Source organism: Chaetomium strumarium (genome assembly GCF_033439665.1).
Source record: "Chaetomium strumarium strain CBS 333.67 chromosome Unknown B0T15scaffold_1, whole genome shotgun sequence".
Taxonomy (NCBI): domain Eukaryota; kingdom Fungi; phylum Ascomycota; class Sordariomycetes; order Sordariales; family Chaetomiaceae; genus Chaetomium; species Chaetomium strumarium.
The window spans coordinates 940,359-957,863 of NW_026944429.1; the positions used below are offsets into that span (position 1 = coordinate 940,359).

Genomic DNA, 17,505 nt, shown 5'->3' on the forward strand with positions numbered 1-17,505 from the left:
ACATCACTGAGGCCGTACGTTCAACGGGCAGGCCGCGTCACCACCACCGGGCGGGATGATGCTAGAGTATGGCACAGGGCCATGCGTGAGCTGTCAGAACCTTGAAATCACCACAGGCGCGGGCGCATAATAGGATGAATGGGCCACCAAGCTATTGCTCATGAACACTCCTATTGTTCTGCAAGCTCAATAGAGTGTTCAATGGGGGCCCGGCCAACTTTGACCGCTCGAACATTTTCCAGCCCCCGAGTTCCGACCCAGGAAAGATATTTATTCTCTTCCCTCCTCCCAGACTTCTTCACCTCACAACTTTTCTCCCATCAACTTTCTCTCCATCACTTTCTTTCGTGGTCATCTTCCGCTTCACCACTCTTGTGACCATTCATCACTTAAGTTCCCTAGCAACGTCAGGCTGGCCTGTCGTGAACCGGAGCTTCCCCAGCAGCCAAACCTTCCCTACCATCGATCCCCGAGGCCTGTTCCCCGTTGACAGGCAGCGACTCGAGGTGTAACAAGCCCAAGGCTCTCAGCAGACACAACAACAAGTAGACATCGGTGAGTCTCCTGTTCTGTTTCTCGCTTTCCGCCGATATCAACAATTCCAAGCCCATATCAAGCTCATACTGCGTTGTTGTTCCTTCTACGGCCGCTCTCGGATTCCGGGGTACAAGTGCCCTGAGTTTTCTTCTTTTCGTTCCTTCGGCCCCGGGCGGGTTTGGTAGGATTGCGCCTTCCTGTTCGGATCTGGGAAGACCTTTACCCCACAGATTCCGGATGATCTCATGCGCAGTTCTGTTTCTTGTCCTCGTTTCCGAGATCACGGATTCCTACTCCCACTCAACCCAGCGCACATCCAAGATGTCTCGCAGAAAGAAAGATAACTCCCAGGCCAAGAATGCTGACTCGGATCCAGCCTCACCGCTTGGGGAACGACAGCCCCTTCATTTTCAGTCCCAGCAGCCCAACCCCCGGAGGGCCAAGAAGACTGTTGCTAAGCAGCGCCATCAGGGGCAGGACAAGACCAGCGGCATCCGCGTGGTCAAGCTTACCGCTGGATCCGACGAGGACCTCAATAATACCAAAGCACAGACCTCGCAGAAAAGACCGCAAAGGCACCAACGCAGGATGGCTCGAAACGGTCGCCACACGAACGGGCCCTCCCAAAACCCGGGACCTCGTCGCCAAACCCAGTTGGAGCTGCCCGACTGGGTCCCCCCGAAGAATCAGGCAAAGAATTTCAGACGGAAGAATCGTAGCAATGGAGCAGCCAAAAATGAACAAGCTCCTCCGCCGAAGCCCTGGGAGATGGATGACATCTTCGTGAGTGAACGTCCAGAAGGCACTGCCTTCGTATACCTAGTGATGCTAACCCCTCAAAGCCGGAGCCCGTTGGCAATCCTTGCACGTTTGAATACGACCGCACCTGGCGTTCACTTGAGAAGGTCGACGGCGGCGCCAAGGAAACGATTCAAAAGTATCTGACTCGAGGTCGCCGTCAGCAGCTACCTCGTATATTCCCAGACTCCAACTTGTCTGAGGATTCCGAGGAAATGAGGAAGGTTCAGCAGAAGTACTGGAAGGCAGGCCAGCCCGAGCTGCTTAAGATCAGACGCGGCAATGTGAATGCCCCTGGTGCGAAGCTGTTCATCGCCGTAAGTCAACCAACATTCACGGTCCCATCGCCGCCGACTACAACGGGCTAACACTGTCCCCAGTCGTCTATCGTCGATGATAGCCTCGCGGAATTTGCGAGGCTGGAAGCCGAACGCGGCATCAAGGAAGATGAGAATGCGTTCTTCAAGGTCATGCGGGTAGCAGAGCTTCGGCGCATGATCATTGATCTCCTCCTTCCCAGCATTGGCGACATCACAGCGCTGGCGGCAACTTGCAAAGGCGCCGCTATCCAGATGCGGAATGCCTTTGATTATTGGGACTTCAACGCACCCCTCCCTGAGATTGAGAGCAACGATGGAAAGCCTGGCGCTGAAGAGAAGAAACGGAAGCAGGAGCGGGCTGCCATCGACCGCCTTGTCCAAGCGAAGACCGTCTCCGATGTCCCTCTAGTCATCAGCCCGATTTCAAGCGAGCTTCGCGATCCGGAGAATCCGTATGCCTTCGAATTCAGGAGCCTGAGGTGGATCTTTTGCGCCATTACGGAAATCCCGTCGAGCGTCCGGACTGTCATCGTTGACCAGATTCCGTTTTTCAACGTCCGCCTTTTCGAAATGATGGTCAACTCCATGCCAAACTTGGAGACCGTCATCATCACCCGATGCCCCTTGCTCGACGTCACCAAGCTCAAACCATTGCTGGACGTTGTTGAGCGCCATCCCCGTGCTGGACCCGCCAATGCGCCTAAGTACATCCGGCTCGACTTCTCACCGTTCTTCTTCGAGGGACCCAACTCTTGCAACCGCCTAGGCTCCTACGGCGTTACGTGGCATGAGCCCACCTTCAACATCCCGAAGGCCGTCTTCGCGCTCATCCTGCGTTGCTGGGATCTTGCCCGGAAGGTCGGGATGGACTTGCTCAGCGAGAGCTCCTCGTTCTGGAGCTTCGTGCGCCGGCTGCCCGGCCCCGACGTGCTATGGGCGGTGAAGGCACGGGAAGCCCTCATCACGCGCGAACACGAGCTCGCTGCACACAAGAAGAGCGAGAATACCATCAAGGCCAACTTCGCCCACGATCTCGCGGCTGCCCTGGTTGGGGATAACCACCCCCACCCACAGCGTCCGTCCCGAATGGCGGCACGCCTGCCTGGCCGCGGCAGGACATACTGGCTGGATTACATCGAGTGCGGCATGTGCAAGCTCATCTACCCAGCCGGGGTCTTTCCTCTGCGGAATGATGGCTGCTGGGGCTGCAAGATGGCCCGATTCGTCGAGACTATGGAAGATAGCCATATGCGGTTCTGGCAGGATGGCGTTACGACCTGCTGGCTATGGGGCTTTACGCCAGCGTCATCCACTCTCGAGCAACTCCTATTCAGCAGCAAACCGTCGAACGTGGCCCAAGCCGAGACGCAGGTGTGGTCGATGGACTGGACGTGGAAGTACTGGCTCAAATATTTCAAACCCATGACCGTCGGTGGCTGGCCGGACGAGCCATTCTGTCCCCCGCTGCCGAACGTGACGAAGTACGAGGCCGCTGCGTTGTCGCGATGGCGGTTCAAGAAACACCCGGTTCCTGGACCCTTCGACTGGCGCAAAGGCGGCCCACAGCACGAGCATCCATGCAAGGTGCCGCTGTCTGGTTCGAACCTCGAGGAGGGGTTCGGCTCTGAGAGCAAGGCAAACTTCGCGCGGCATTGGCAATGGACTAGCCGGACGGACAAGTTGTTCACCGAGAATTGGCTTGCGAAGAATGGTCCTGCGAAGAACCGTTCTGCCCGTCAGCGGGAGCAGGACCTCCGAAAGGCCTTGGAGAAAGCCAGGACAACGGAGAGCATGAAGGCGGCCTATCTCAGCGCGGAGTGGCACGAGCGAAACGAAGCGGACAAGCAGGTTCATCGCTGGACCCAACCCCGGGTCGAGGACTGCATTTACTCTCTCGGGACTCCGGACAAGAGACCCTTCAACCTTGACAAGCCTGCCCTGGATCCGGTCCGGGACAGGGAGGAGTATAAGAAGGCTATGGAGGCAGAGATGTTCCGGTCGGGCCCGTACACCTTCGCCAGCGCAGTGAACACCAGCTGGTGATCCCTGCCACGCTTCATCGTCAGACCCGGGGGTTCGTCCTTCATCGCGGGCAAAACAATGTGGCTGGTTCATCAGCTCGTCGGCCTCGGCACTTGCTTTGGACCGGTACGCTCATTCAGATGACAACTCCCAACTACCGGAACAGATCGATATTTTCCCTTTGGTTGGTCTCTTCTCGACTTTTACTTTCGATGGATCACATCCTGCAAAATGACTTGGGGATAAGTCAGCATCCGTCTTGCATCGACGCTCACTCCCCACTGCGCATCGTTTGGCGCCTTCTCCTCCCCCAAGAGAAGAAAACCGGCAGTGAGGGCGGAGTGCAGTGCACATGCAATCACGGAGGAAGATCCGGCAACAATTTCCTAGCATTTTCCGATCTAACTTTCTTTTCTGGGGTTTCTTACGGAGCGGCAATGGGCACTATTATCAGCCCACGCAAGTCCAGCTTGGTCACATTCCTCGCTATTCTAGGACAGGCGTCGCAGGCACGATTTTATTTCATCACGGAGCGCGGAATGAATGGCATGGCATGGCATTGGCAACGGCACGGCGTTGGAATCTTGAGATTGGGCAAACATGGTGGAAGATGGAACCTAACTAGGCCTTGAAGAGACAGGCTGCTTGGTTTGATGAGAAAAGGATGGATGAACGAACGAATTGCCTCGGAGGGTTTGCCACAAGGGTTGCCCAAGTTTGCTTGCCACCGCTCACAGCATACTGAACTTAGACTTTTTCTCTCATTTCGCATTAAGCTTTTCCTTTTAATTTCGTCATAGGCAATTCGTTTTCTTAAGTCACGATATGATTCCTCTGCTGTGGCTAATCTGTAATAAGAATGTGATGGTCTCAACTGAGACTCCGAGAGATCACTTGTGACTGATGCCTACCGATTGCTTGGTGGCTTGGCGTGGCAAGGTAAGCTCATATGCGTAAGGTACCTCTGGCTGAGGCGACCGGAGGCTGGCTATCTTTCACTCCAAAGAGTGCCCCCAAGAGTCCGTGGTCAGAGTTGAGACGAGTACACGCCTTGGTGTAAGGGACGGTACCCGCGTACTCATATGCTGTCGTCCTCCAAGAGTGTTTGAGAGCCGTCATGGCTGGTCTCACCGTCTTTCACTCCGTACGACCGTGCGTTGTCTAGGAGCAGACCCACGCCTTCATGCGGAGACACCGTTTTCCATATACAAGCCCTCGGTACGAAAGCGAACTAGGGTTGCCAATGCATCTTCCGATCTAGTTTATTGGAAGAATCTACCAGATTGCTAATGCAGGTCCGGGGGGAGGGGGTATCAAATGTTGTGTATGGAGAAAGCCCGAAAACCCATTCATCTGCATGTCGATTTCCCGGGGGAGCCTGTAATCAAGCCGAGACACTGGTCATTTGCTGCGACTGTTATACAGCCCAAACCACGGCGCGTACGTAAGGTAGCATGTGAGATCATTGCTTCTCCGAGTCCGCCACGATCCTGTTGATGAACTCGGCTACGGCCTCGAAGTAGCCCTCCTCCAGAACACTGGAGTTGTGATCGCCCCCTGGGAGGGGCTTCCAAACTTTGAGAGGGGCCTTGGACAGGTCGTAAAGGCGCTTCATGTGGATTGGACTTTTAAATGATAGGTAACGTCAGCAGCCGACTCCAGTAGGATCCGTCAAGAGAAGTGGGAAGGGCCAACCTACGGGACTATCTCGTCTTGGAGCCCACTCAGAAATAGCGTCGGCACCTTGATGCTCGGTATCAGGGTGTCGCTCGGCCAGACCTGGTGGCATAGGAAGGAGAGGTATTTCGCGGGAGGCATGACACTGGGAATCAGCTTGCGCATGCTGAGGAAGGTGTTCTCGAGGATGAGGCCGGCGATGTCTCCCTTCCCCTGATTCTTGGCGACCAGGCGTATACCCACGGCGCCGCCCAGACTCTGTCCGTAGACCACGATCTTGTGGTCGCGCGTCTCGGCGCGGTCACGGAGGTAGTCGATCGCCGTCTGGGCGTCGATATTCAGGCCGGATTCGTCGGGCTGGCCTGTCGAGAGGCCGTATCCCCGGTATTCGACCATGAAGACGTTGCAGCCCGCGGCCGCGATCAACATCCGCACCAGACCCAAGCGATGCCCGCAATTTCCGGCGTTGCCATGCCCTGTTTTGTGTGTCGTTGGACCGTCCATTAGCCAACTGTTGTCTGTGACCAGTATCCGGACAGTGCAGCTTGTGTGGCTTACAGAAAAGCACCGTCACCTTCGAGTTCTTGCTACCGCGGGGACCACGGATGTAGAAGGCCGACAGCTTCTCGCCATCCTTGGTCGGAATGATGAGCTCCTCATAGTCCTTGAAGCCATACTGACTCGGGCGCGGGACGTCGGTTCGCGAATTCGCTGGTATGTGGGACGGATAGATCAAGGCCCTGCGCGAATGTAGTTAGGAAACGTGGTACGGGAATGTCTGGTCGGCGGGAGGGGGGAACTGTTTACTTCTGCTTGAAGTACAGCAGGGCCGTCAAGAGTACAGCGACACCCTAGGATAGCCAAGAGAAGCGGTCAGCGGGCTGCAATGCGGCTGCGACCCCGAGGCTGGGGGAGCTTCGGGCAATCTGCAACTGGAACTTGCCCCCTGAGCCAGTCGGCGTGGTTGGCGGCGCAGCCATTCAGGCACCGGGCTGGACGAGCAGAGGTGTCGGGGCATACAGTAGATACTATCGCTGGCACGCGCATGTAGCCAGCGATGCTGCTCATCAGCGAGACAGTCTGGTCCAGGAATGGGTTGCTGGCTGACGGCGACGTCGACATGGCGAACAGCAGAGGTCTAGGTCGAAAAAGGGCGGTAACACGGGACGTATCCGGAGATGGATGAAGTCCCACTGTGCACAATAGCCGGCGGAGTGGAGGAGCCAAGCAGATGCACTGCAGGCAGCCAGGGGTGCAGCCGACAGGAAGATCGATGTGCCGGAGAGCAGTTGTGCGTGGTGTCACTATTTTTGATGAGTCTCGACACTTCCAAGATTTGATTGCGAGATTGCGAAGTCCCCGAGTGCTTGGGCGGGTCCTCAGGTTGCTCTAGCGAACACTTGGGAACACATGCAACTAGGGACCTACATAGTAGGTACTACTTCGTACCATACCGTCGTCCATGGTTGATTGCAAATTTGGGAAGTTCGATTTTTACGTACTACTATGCTGTACTGAGAGTTGGGGAACTGGTGTTGAATCAGTAACAGCAAGCATCGTAGCCCATTCGGCCAGCCTAGGGCTGGCCATTTACTGTGTATGTATTCCGTACTTTGCCCGGCCCGATCGCGATCGACAAGCCGAATCGGTCAGCTGCGAGACCTGTTATTATTGTGACCTTCGAAATATCATGGACTGCAGTGACAGACCGTCGATGCTCAGATAACGTTACAGGGAATCCCGACGGGCTAAGGAAAGACGCCAACGGTTCCTCATGCGGTAATGGCTCAATGCGGCTGGCCCTCTGCTTCATCGCGGCAAGTTGGGAGACCGGAAGACTCCCAAGACTGGAATTCATCAGTAGTCGCGCGCGATGGAGACTGTCTGCATTGGATAGCGCTGCAGCTCATGCAATCCGCTGAGGATGCGGACCCCATCACACTGGCTTCCCGCCGGGCCATCAATGCACACAGGACGAGAGTTGGAACATTGGCCAGTCAGCTGGAAGCTGATGCGCAAGCTCTGAAACAAGGAGACGGGGGAGGAGAGTTGCACCCCTAGTGGCGTGCCCCAAAGAGAGCTAGGAACCAGCGAATAGCGTTGCGGCAAACCTTGTTGCAGGAGAGGACAGCCGCTGCCGAAACGCTCTAGAAGCTCCAGGAGAAGGTGATTCGTCTCGCGACTGCATTGTCTGCCCAGCGCCTCGGTTGGGGCCAAAGACATTCAGTCGCGCATTAATGAACCTAACCTTTGTCGCGGAGGTCAATTGACTCTCCAAGCAAGTCTCTTGATCAGATCGCTTTAAAAACGTCGGGTAGTCGCAATAAGATCCGAGTCTTGAAGCGACGACGGCCGGATGCTGGCATTCTGTTTTAAAATAGGCACGCGCTCGTTTGTCTTCTGGCCAATCAGAGACGCGCTTCACCCGATTTTCGTGTCAATGAAGCTCTCGGTGGTTGCTGAGCCGCTTTCCCCACCTTTTGCCCAATGCGTGACCTGTCACTGGCTGTCCGTCAGCCCCGGCCAACTTGTTTGATGCACATACCGGGGCGACGGGACTCTCCGCATGTCATCCCGTTCTGTGGGATCCACGCCCCGCCATGGGATGGAGGGGCTGCGCGTGAACGATGCAGGCCCGGCAACTGGCGAACTCTTCTGGTGGGGTTCGAGACGCATCGGAGCCCAAAAACACATCGCAGATCTCCAGCTTCAACTTTTCCATGGCCGCACGGCAACAATCCTGTCAGTCACCAAGCCCTCCTTACGTCGACCACCTGACACGACGAGCTGCCGGGATCAGATCTGCAGTCAAAAAAGCTAGCGGGTCCTTTTACTACTGTGTACGTAACGTTAGCTCCCCGCCGTTGCTGGCACGTTGTCTGCTCGTCAGCTCCGAAGCTCATTCGTGCCCAAAGGCGCAGCCAGCCCACTTGCGCCAGCGGCTTTTCCAACCTACCTAGTCGCTCAGTCGCTCTCCAACCGCGATATTCTGGGTCCTGCTTAAGCTCCGTGCCGCCCAACCCACCCGTACCTGACAGAAAAGCGCTGCTTAAGTCTTGTCGCTTTGGCTCTGGGACTATTACGCCGCGCTCTCTTTGAGGTCGGGCGAAGGCGCAATCCAGTCAGAAAGTCAGGAGCTGGGTGAGGCTACTCTTGGCAGCCATTGTTGACAAGCCGCCTCATTTGTTGCATATAGCGCGCCAATTGAGGTGGGACGAACTGCGAGTTTGGACGGGGTCTGGACGAACTAGGCCGACCATGGTTTCCTTCTCATGTGTAAGTCAGGTCCTTGATCTCAATTATGCCGTCCAAAGGAGACTTGCTTTCTTTGGTATGGTCGACGACACTCCGGCATTCTATCAGAGACATTCTCATTCTTGGGAGACTCGCGTCTCTCAATTCCAATACTCCCGTGTCACCCTCCCTCGACTGGGTCTGGTTTCGGCAACCCCCCATGACCCCGGAGGATTAATCCAAACTGACATCACACCTCACACACCCACCGCACACCACTCCCCACGGGACACAGCCAACAGGCCGCACCCGACACACCACCCCTCGTTCCCGCGCACACCCTCCCCCTTCTGATGAAGCTGAAGCTTCCCTGCTTTCAGTCTCCCGTCACTCTCCCGTCACTTCTCCCTGTTTCCTCCCTATTGTCACGAGAACACCACTTTGCCTTATTATCTATCTGGGTCACCCCACATGACGGCTTGGGCTTTGAGAGGCCGGCACTATCTGACACCGTTTTCGCATTTTCATATAGGAGGCGTGCGGCGACGTCTTAACCAAAAAGAAGCTTGACCCGCATCGGAATCGCTGTCGCGGTGCCACTTTCACCTGCATCGATTGCATGGTGACATTTCCCGGCATAGAATACCGCTGGCATACGGTGTGTAGCATAGATAAGCCGCTAATCATCTTGAGGGCTGGCCATGCTGACCGCATCCAGAGTTGCATGACTGAGGACCAAAAGTACCAAGGCGCCCTCTACCGCGACAAGAAGAGTAACACCAAACCAGCGCCGGCCGCCACTAGTAGCAGCCACCCGGTGCCGAACGCTATGGTTCAGGCAGCTTATGTCGAGGACGTCGCGGAGGATCAAAACTCCTGGCGCGATTATGAGCAACGAAGCGATGACGACGATCGGTCCCCCGTCGACCTTCTTCCAGAGGCTCCTACCCCTCCCTCAGCCGTCGATGCCGAGGGAAATGTCAATGTGTTTGACTTCCTCGTCGCGAATCCAACACCAACCGCTTCCCAGGTTAACCTACCAGCCACTGCGCCGATCCAGCTGAGCGAGGACACACAGCTGGTACGCTTCGATCCAGAGGCGAACGGCATGGGCGATTCCCTTGGAGACGACTGTGCGATGGTTCAATACGGCAATGGCCCAGTGCCAGCTCACTTCGATACGCCGGCGCCGAAGGCGGCAAGGAAAAAGGCGAAGGACGGGGATAAGGAAACCAAAAAGGGCAAGAAGCGGAAGGGGTTACACATCGAGACAGATCATATCATGACCGATGCGCCGCCGGTGCTACACTCCGGGTTGACGGGTGGTATTGACCGGTTGATGTCTCGACACACAGTCTTTCCGCCGTCGCCCGATTACTCCGGCGTGGACGTAGCGGAGACACCAGCCAGCCCCCTCAAGAAGACTAAGTCGAAGCACCCCAAATCCAGCCGACCGGCCGAGGCAATCAGCAACAGCCTGATGGCTATGATCTCGGCAGGCTCCAAGCCCAAGCCCTCCTCCAAAAAGCGCACCAAGACGAAGCCGAGCTCAAGTCCATCGAAACCCAAAAAGAAGCACAGCACCAAGTCCCTCGAAGCTCCCAAGGAACCAAAACTGCTCGAGTTCAGACCGGAATCCAAGGACGGCAAGGGGGAGAATGGCACGCTGGTGGTGTACAAGCCTCGGGCAGAGCACTTCCTCAGCTTTGTCAACAAAGGTCCCGAGAGTGCGCGCGGATGCAGTCTCAACAAGGCCCTCAAGCGATATCATCGCGAGAGGAGTGCCTCTGGGACGGCCTTGAACAAGCTGACGGAGGAGAAAGAGTTGTTCAGGTCGCTGCGTATGAAGAGGAATGAACGTGGTGAGATTGTACTCTTTTGTATCGATGATTGAGTGGCACGGTGGGAAGGGTACTGGCAGGCATCATGGGAAGGAGCATCTCATCAGCGAAGGCGGGTAGCGGTGGATACATCGGCGGTAACTAATGATGTGGCATGTGGCATATTCTTCTATTCTTTCTCTTTTTCTCATGATACCTTTGTCGTCTCTGGGCCCTGGGCATATGCGGGCACAAGGTTTTTTGGTTGGTTCCGGTTTCTTGTTTCCGATGTCGAGATGCAAAGTCGCAGACCCATCTTGATCTTTTTATTCTGCCGTGTCATAGTCTTATTCTCAGCAGGAACTTCTTCGATTTCGCTTCTTTGCCTCGCCGCTTCTTCCACCCTTGGGCTGAAGCAGCGAGGGTAGTTTACTTTGGGTGGGTTTTGTTTGTCATCAGGCAACTGGACCGGGATGATGACCGGGTGCTAGCCTGTTGGCACTCCTAGCAGCACTGTCTTGGGTCTCTTTAGTTCCTGGTAACCTGGGGGTTGGCTGCTCTTGGTTTACTGTTCTTTCTTTTCTGTCGTTTGTCGTATTACCCTGTACAATTAAAGGGTTGCCTGTAGGCGGAAATTCTGGTATAGCCGGGTGCTTGTCCAATCTTAATCTTGTTCTTTCGTCGCGCATGAGGGTCCGTCGTCTGCCTTAAATCGGCGGCTGTTTTGTAAACATTTAAGGTAAGGTAGTATAGGCTTGATGATACCCGTTGACACAAGCAGCTATTTTAGTCTCTGAAGTGCTCGATTCATTACTCATGCCCCTGTGTGGACCAAACCACACTGGCCCCTCGCTCGACCCTTGAGTACACAATACTCTCTTGGGCTTTCTACGCGACGCGCAACGGCAAGATATGCTGCACCATCGCCTCCCGTCTACATAACGGACACTCGGGCTTCTCCTTTACCCAATCTCCTATACACGCCCAGCAGAAAACATGCCCACACTGCGTCGCCGCAGGATCCTTCAGCTCCTCCAGACACAGCGTGCACTTCCTCTGCTGAGCCCCCTTAATCCACCCCATGATCTTCTCACCGGACCCCAGATCATACCTCGGCCTGCCCCCTTTCGGCACAGGCGTGTGTGTCGCGGCTGCAATCTCCGCCAGCCCTCTCTGCGAGCTCGACCCGGCGCCCGCCCCTTGCAATCCAAGCAGCTCGTTATTACTCGTATACGCGTTCTCGCTGAGACTGACATCAACAAACGCCGCCGCGCTGGGCCTAAAACCAGCCTCCCTTTCCCTGAACAACGACCCATCCTCTTCCTCTTCCCCAGGCACTACATAGCTACCCGCAGTAAGCTGCTCCCGAACATGCAGATACGCCCGCACAGCCATCTGCACAACGAGCAGGACCCCGAGCACCTCATACCCTCCCCTCCCGCCCTGGTTCTCCTCCACCCGCTTGGTGAAGACATAGCGCAGCCCAAACACCCGCTTCGAGAGCGAGTAGTATGCGCCCGTGAAGTAGAACACGGCCAGCGTCACGGCGTGGAAGTGCGCGCCGCTGGTGAGCGGCGTCAGGTGGGCTAGCAGATAGCGCAGCACGCGGTACTCGGTGCTGGGCCGGCCCGACTTGTCGCGCTTCTCGTCGCGGCCCTGGCGCGTCAGGGCCGCTAGCCGGGATTGGAGCCGCTTGCGTAGCGTGGAGCGCAGGCGCGGGAGGAGGAGCGAGGCCAGGTAGGGCAGCAGGGTCGATGATAGGATGGAGCCGAAACGCCGCGGGAGGGAGGGTAATACCGGGCCATCTGAGGAGGAGGAGGTCTGTGGGAATGAGGTTGGTGGTTGTTGCTGTTGTTGCTGTTTGTCTGTGCTGTTGCTGCTGTGAGGTGGTGCTTCGACCTGCACGAGGTCACAATACTCTTCGCCGAGGGTGCGGTTGCCGAGGAGCGTGGTCAGGCAGAGGTAAAGGGCGTCGGCGAAGGTGCGGGTTTCGGTGGCCCAGGCATGGGCGGAGCGGGCGCCGCGCAAGCGGCGGTGGAGGTCGCTGAGCTGGTTGCTGAGCACGCCTTGGAAGTAGGCGTCCTTTTGGTTCGCGCGGATGATGTCGGGCGCGGCGGCGAAAGGATACGGCGACGACGTGAGCGGCGGTGGCGGGCGCGACTGCGGGGGCTGTGAAGAGGCCATGATGTTGCCTGAGAATATTGTTGTGGCTTGTCTGTCAGTCACATATCAGTAGTCAAAGCAAGGCGGGAATTCCACCTCGTCGGGTTGTTTGTTGAGTTAGTGTTGCGACCAGCGCAGCACAAACTCGAGGTTCGGCCCGTGAGTGGACTCGGCATGCAGCTGCGCTGAACCTCGGGTCATCGAGGTGCAGGGGTCCACTGATGGTTTGTTCTTTTTGGCAGGGGTGACCGGCGCCAAGCTTTCTTGGGGGCTGACGTCGTTCCCGGCCAATTCCCCAAGCTTGGAATCTTTTATTTGTTACGGATACAGGGGGATGGAAACGCACGAGAACACGACTCCAATGCGTCGCATCCTTTCCCAACTCCAGCACTGCGCGCAATCGCCTTAACACCGCCTGGGACCTACGGTCGCTAGTCTTCGATGACGCCACTAACCACGGCCGCAGCACACAGGCACGATGGATGGCGGTGACCCTGCAGTCGAGCCCAAGCTCGACTCGTTCAGTCTAGCATTTCCTCTGCCCTACCGAGTCGCCTTCATCGTGATTCTGGGTGCGTCTCAAATCCCAGGACAGACCTAACTTAGCAAGCGATGCCCTTCTGACACTCAGCAGCCGTCTGGGGATGGGGTGCCAACCTCCACTTCCTCTACCTCCGGCGCATCGACGTGCCCTCCTTGATCCGCTACCCGAGCCGGTCCAACTCGTCGCAACCCACCCACCACCACTCGACCTACCGGCTCGCGTCTTTCCTCTCCATTGCCTCCTCCCTCTCGATTCTCACCTTCTGGCTCTTCACACGCCGCGACCCGCGCCGGGTGATCGACTATGACTGGCTGCCCATGACCAACCTTCTCGTGCTGGCCGTGCTTTTCGCCGTGCCCCTCCACCGCCTCCCCGTCTCCTACACGGGCCGCAGTCGCCTGCTCCGGACGCTGCGGCGCGTCAGCGTGGGCGGGCTCGCCGAGGCCAAGGACGGCAAGTTCGGCGACATCCTGCTAGCCGACGTGCTGACCAGCTACGCCAAGATCTTGGCCGACCTCTTCGTCTGCATCTGCATGTTCTTCTTCGAGGGCCGCGACGGGTCTGCTACTGCCAGACCCGACCGCGCCTGCGGAGGTGCCGTGCTCGTGCCCCTGATCATGGCGCTGCCGAGCGCCATCCGCCTGCGCCAGTGTCTGATCGAGTTTGTGCGCGTGCGCCGCGCGCCGTACAGGGAGGCCACCGGCTGGGGCGGGCAGCACCTGGCCAACGCGGCCAAGTACTCGACGGCGTTCCCCGTCATTGTGCTAGGGGCGATGCTGAGAAATCGCAAGGACGGGTCGTCGGGCTTATACGGCGCCTGGGTCGCGGCTTGCCTGCTCAACTCTCTCTACAGTTTCTACTGGGACGTGACCAAGGATTGGGACCTGACGCTCCTGACAAGGGAGCGGGACTCGCCCGAGCATCCGTTCGGCCTGCGGAGGGTGCTGCTGGTGCATAAGCCGGGCGTGTACTATGTCGTCATCGCGCTGGATCTGGTGCTGCGGTGCACGTGGATGATCAAGCTGAGTCCAACGGGGGACCGCATCAGCGATTTCGAGAGCTCCATCTTTCTGATCCAGTTCTTGGAGGTGTTCAGGCGCTGGGTATGGATTTTCTTCCGCGTCGAGACCGAGTGGGTCCGGAATTCGTCGAGCCTCGGGCTGGATGAGATGGTTCTGTTGAGTGATTATCAGGGGAACAAATACGAGGACGAGGACTAGGAATGGGTCGACGTTCAGCGTGACGTTGGAGTGCTAGAGCGGTTCGGCAGTTGCATGCATCTAGATATAGGGGTTTGTGGCGTGGGGTGGCTTGTCCGTGGGTATTGGGAGCGGGCGTTAGACAGGGCGTCGGCAGAGGTATGGAAAGTCAGTCCCCTAATAGCTCTGAACCTGTAGACTAATAGGTTCGGCCCTATAGAACATCCAAACATATCATCCACTCCACATCCCATGCGCTGATGTTCCTGGCGAAAGGTCACAGATCTGCCGATCAGCGCAGCTGCCAACGATACTAGGGCGGCTTGCAGTCGCAAAAGTCAGAAGCTATCGAATCTTCCGCTCGCCTACCATATCGGACAAAGCTCTGCTCCGAACCAACAGTGTGGCTGCCGGGGGCGCTTTTATCGCTGCCAATGCGGACAAAGGAACACGTTCCCGCATGTGAGACCCCCTTTTGGAAATGCTCGAGTAACCATAAAGGGAGGAATCGGTCCGGAAGATTCTTCGAAGATTCGTCTTTGTCTTCGTCCCGTCACCAAAGCGGCCACGTTTAGCAACGTGGCTGGACGGTCCCGAAAATGCCACAACGCTCTCGCCGACGTCCCCTGGCAGCCGTTCCCTCGAAACTCCGCGTCTAGAACCACCCGAGGACGAGCTTGACGAACAGCAGACACTTACCGTTCCGTCGATGCGTCGGCAAATATGGTTCTACCACAGAGCGCCGATGTCTCCAGCTCGACGCTGGCACTTTCTAGGACGGGATCGCCGTCGCTCCAACCTCTGTCCCCTCCCCCTCCCAGGGAAGTCGAGAAGTACGAAAAGAGAGCACTCCCGCCAGTGCCGCTCAAGAGAGACTCAATCGTGTCCAACTTCAGCAAGGAGGTTGATGAGGCTCTGGCCACGCCCGACCCAGTGGACACCCCTGAGGGTAGTATCGTCCCTTTCATTTACTGCCCACCTCTGTCTCCCAGGGCTGCGCCAGAAGATGGAGACGCTGAGTTTGTCGAAGACATAGACTATCCCACGGACAGCAAGCCGGGAAGAGGTGATCTGAAGCTCGCAACGGGTGATCTCTCTGGCGCAGCGACGGCCAGTGTCATTTCCCCAAAGGTCGCCAAAATATTGGGGGTGGGGAACCCCCGGAAGAATACGCCGTCAGGGCACGAGTCCCCCGAAAAGGTGAAGAGACTTGTAGGCTTTGAGCTTGCGTGCGAGGGTGGCAAGGCGCAGCATAAGCAGCACCGCTCGGAGCAGTACGGACAGCTTCACGGCGAGGTCTCTCCCCTGAGCAACGCTAGCAGCCCCTACGAGCACGACGGTCCCAGGACCGCTGTCTCCGACGTAGACGCCGAGGCGGAGGTCGGCGGCAGACAGTTCTCCTCGGCGCCGAGTCCGAGCGATCTTTCCAACCCTGAAAGGCTTCATCGACACAGTACAGGGTCATCCCCCTTCCCCAGTCCTTTGCGCATCGTGAAGCCTGTGAGGCCCAGCCGTAGTCCGCATAGGAAGGGGACGGAGACCCCCGGGGCCTGCTTCCAGGGCGACATGGACTCAGGTGCCTGGTCCGGCCGGCCTACGCCTAGCGACAGGCCTAATTCTGATCTGTACCACGAAGCGGCGAAGCAGCTGGCCATGGAGGATGCTCTAGCAGCGCAGCGCGCAAAGCAGAACGCCGCCAGGCAACTCACCATCCAGCAGCTCCTACAAGAGGACAGGGAAAGCAGCGCCGGCGGCTACCACAGATCCAGATCCACGCCCACACAGCTGCCTGCTCTCCCGCATCAGTATCAGCCGTCTCTTGCTGACACCCGGCCGTCACGGAGCACCGAAAGACTGCAACCCATCTGGCGGCCGCCCAACGCCCAGCAAGATTGTCCTCGCGCCGTAAGCGCCAGCACCTTCGGCCGACTCACTCCCCGCTTCCACGTCCAAGAACGCTCTGCCTTGCCCTACCTATCCCCCGAGCCCGGACCGCGCAGCGTGTTCGAATTCGACTCGGACGATCACGGCGCTGGCACCGTCGGCACTCCTGAAACAGGCGGGTCCATCCCCCTCTCCATTCCATCGAGCGGCGGCGACTGCCCCAACTCAGCCTCCCGCCCCCGGCACACCAGCTCCTCCATGATGGCCAAGGTCTTCCGCCGCATCTCGGCCAGTCCAACCACGCCGACCCCGCCCGTGCCGAACAACACCCCGCTGGAAGCATCATTCCCGCGTTCCTCTTGCCGCCCACATTATAGGACAGATACCTTTCCATCCATTCCCACCATGTACTCCCACTCCTCTTTCTCAACCAACAACAACATCATCAACAACAAGAAAATAAAAGCCAAACCCTCCATGTCCGCCCTGGCGTCCGCCGCCGCAGCAAAGACCAACGACATCGTCAGCGCAGCCGCCGAGTTTATCGCCAACAAGAGCAGTATGAGCATGGGCATGGGCGTCGGTGGTAAGGAGAGGCAGCGGCAGAGGCTGAAGAGCAGTATCCGGGTACTGCCGGACGGGAGGCAGGTTATGGCGCCGGGTTCTTTCGCTTCAGCTTCTTGTTCCTCTTCTTCTTTTCCCGGTCCTGATACTGGTACTGCCCTCGTCAATGCTCCTCCTCCTCCTCCGGGTTCGGGTAGGAGTCGTGGTGGCGGTGGCGGTGGTGATGGTGGTGATGGCGTCCGAGGCAGAATGGGTTCCGTGCCTGCTCCTTCTGCGGCGCCTGTGATGAGTCCGGACTTTGACTATGCCGGCATGCATGCTGCTGGCAGGGAAATGTCGCCCGGCAGACCTGGGCTTGGATACAGCCAGACGGCGGGGGGGTCGAATGTGGACTTGGGCTACATTCCAATGGGGAGGGAGAGCCCCAGCCTGAGAACTGGGAGTGGGAGTGGGAATGGTGGTGAGAAGAGTGCGAGGAGCAGTCCCGTGCCTGACCGGGGGAGGGGCTGAGGGGGTGAGGGGCTGAGGGGGTGAGGGTGGGTGCATCGACTCCGAGGCTGGGGGCGCCGAGTCCCCGTGGTAGTTAGTTGCCTTAGTCCCCGGCCGAGGAGGAAGGACCGTCTGCTGAAAGGGATGGGGATTATGGAAAGGGGACATCAGGAGCCAGGCGTTGGGTTGGGTTTGGTGTAAGCGGGTAATATGAAGGAAGTGCGTGGTGAGTGAGAGAGTGAGCGGGTTTGAAT

At 57.6% G+C, this 17,505-nt stretch overlaps 6 protein-coding genes across 6 annotated transcripts; 4 read left to right on the forward strand and 2 right to left on the reverse strand.

Annotated features, from left to right (window-relative positions):
* The first annotated feature begins 811 nt into the window (after nucleotides 1-811).
* Nucleotides 812-3,864, forward strand: B0T15DRAFT_545434 (uncharacterized protein). The gene is made up of 3 exons (XM_062870132.1): nucleotides 812-1,320; nucleotides 1,380-1,652; nucleotides 1,716-3,864. Exons 1-3 carry the CDS (start codon nucleotides 859-861, stop codon nucleotides 3,696-3,698), a joined length of 2,718 nt encoding a protein of 905 aa, XP_062725381.1. The 5' UTR covers nucleotides 812-858; the 3' UTR covers nucleotides 3,699-3,864.
* Nucleotides 3,865-5,139: 1,275 nt separating this feature from the next.
* B0T15DRAFT_386795 (Alpha/Beta hydrolase protein) lies at nucleotides 5,140-6,093 on the reverse strand (the record flags this gene model as incomplete). The annotated part of the gene is made up of 3 exons (XM_062864342.1): nucleotides 5,140-5,302; nucleotides 5,377-5,830; nucleotides 5,913-6,093. Coding segments are annotated over 3 exons (798 nt in total), but the record flags the coding sequence as incomplete, so codon positions are not given.
* A 2,982-nt stretch (nucleotides 6,094-9,075) lies between these two features.
* Nucleotides 9,076-10,673, forward strand: B0T15DRAFT_8012 (uncharacterized protein). The gene is made up of 2 exons (XM_062871334.1): nucleotides 9,076-9,246; nucleotides 9,307-10,673. Exons 1-2 carry the CDS (start codon nucleotides 9,208-9,210, stop codon nucleotides 10,480-10,482), a joined length of 1,215 nt encoding a protein of 404 aa, XP_062725383.1. The 5' UTR covers nucleotides 9,076-9,207; the 3' UTR covers nucleotides 10,483-10,673.
* Nucleotides 10,674-11,106: 433 nt separating this feature from the next.
* B0T15DRAFT_515938 (Pex12 amino terminal region-domain-containing protein) lies at nucleotides 11,107-12,745 on the reverse strand. Its single transcript, XM_062868228.1, has one exon. The coding sequence runs from the start codon at nucleotides 12,590-12,592 to the stop codon at nucleotides 11,297-11,299; it is 1,296 nt and encodes a 431-aa protein (XP_062725384.1). The 5' UTR covers nucleotides 12,593-12,745; the 3' UTR covers nucleotides 11,107-11,296.
* A 111-nt stretch (nucleotides 12,746-12,856) lies between these two features.
* B0T15DRAFT_563929 (EXS family-domain-containing protein) lies at nucleotides 12,857-14,556 on the forward strand. The gene is made up of 2 exons (XM_062870630.1): nucleotides 12,857-13,143; nucleotides 13,206-14,556. The coding sequence occupies exons 1-2, from the start codon at nucleotides 13,050-13,052 to the stop codon at nucleotides 14,333-14,335; spliced, it is 1,224 nt and encodes a 407-aa protein (XP_062725385.1). The 5' UTR covers nucleotides 12,857-13,049; the 3' UTR covers nucleotides 14,336-14,556.
* A 481-nt stretch (nucleotides 14,557-15,037) lies between these two features.
* On the forward strand, nucleotides 15,038-17,272 carry B0T15DRAFT_488323 (uncharacterized protein; the record flags this gene model as incomplete). The annotated part of the gene is made up of 1 exon (XM_062866499.1): nucleotides 15,038-17,272. The coding sequence occupies one exon, from the start codon at nucleotides 15,038-15,040 to the stop codon at nucleotides 17,270-17,272; it is 2,235 nt and encodes a 744-aa protein (XP_062725386.1).
* Nucleotides 17,273-17,505: the final 233 nt, after the last annotated feature.

Excerpts from the sequence above, each read along its gene's own strand:
- B0T15DRAFT_545434 (XM_062870132.1), top strand. The coding sequence starts at position 859 with ATGTCTCGCAGAAAGAAAGATAACTCCCAGGCCAAGAATGCTGACTCG. Across the intron at positions 1,321-1,379 it reads GGGAGATGGATGACATCTTC|CCGGAGCCCGTTGGCAATCC; the intron begins GTGAGTGAACGT and ends AACCCCTCAAAG. Across the intron at positions 1,653-1,715 it reads GTGCGAAGCTGTTCATCGCC|TCGTCTATCGTCGATGATAG; the intron begins GTAAGTCAACCA and ends CACTGTCCCCAG.
- B0T15DRAFT_8012 (XM_062871334.1), top strand. The coding sequence starts at position 9,208 with ATGGTGACATTTCCCGGCATAGAATACCGCTGGCATACG. Across the intron at positions 9,247-9,306 it reads TAGAATACCGCTGGCATACG|AGTTGCATGACTGAGGACCA; the intron begins GTGTGTAGCATA and ends GACCGCATCCAG.
- B0T15DRAFT_515938 (XM_062868228.1), bottom strand. The coding sequence starts at position 12,592 with ATGGCCTCTTCACAGCCCCCGCAGTCGCGCCCGCCACCGCCGCTCACG.
- B0T15DRAFT_563929 (XM_062870630.1), top strand. The coding sequence starts at position 13,050 with ATGGATGGCGGTGACCCTGCAGTCGAGCCCAAGCTCGACTCGTTCAGT. Across the intron at positions 13,144-13,205 it reads CGCCTTCATCGTGATTCTGG|CCGTCTGGGGATGGGGTGCC; the intron begins GTGCGTCTCAAA and ends GACACTCAGCAG.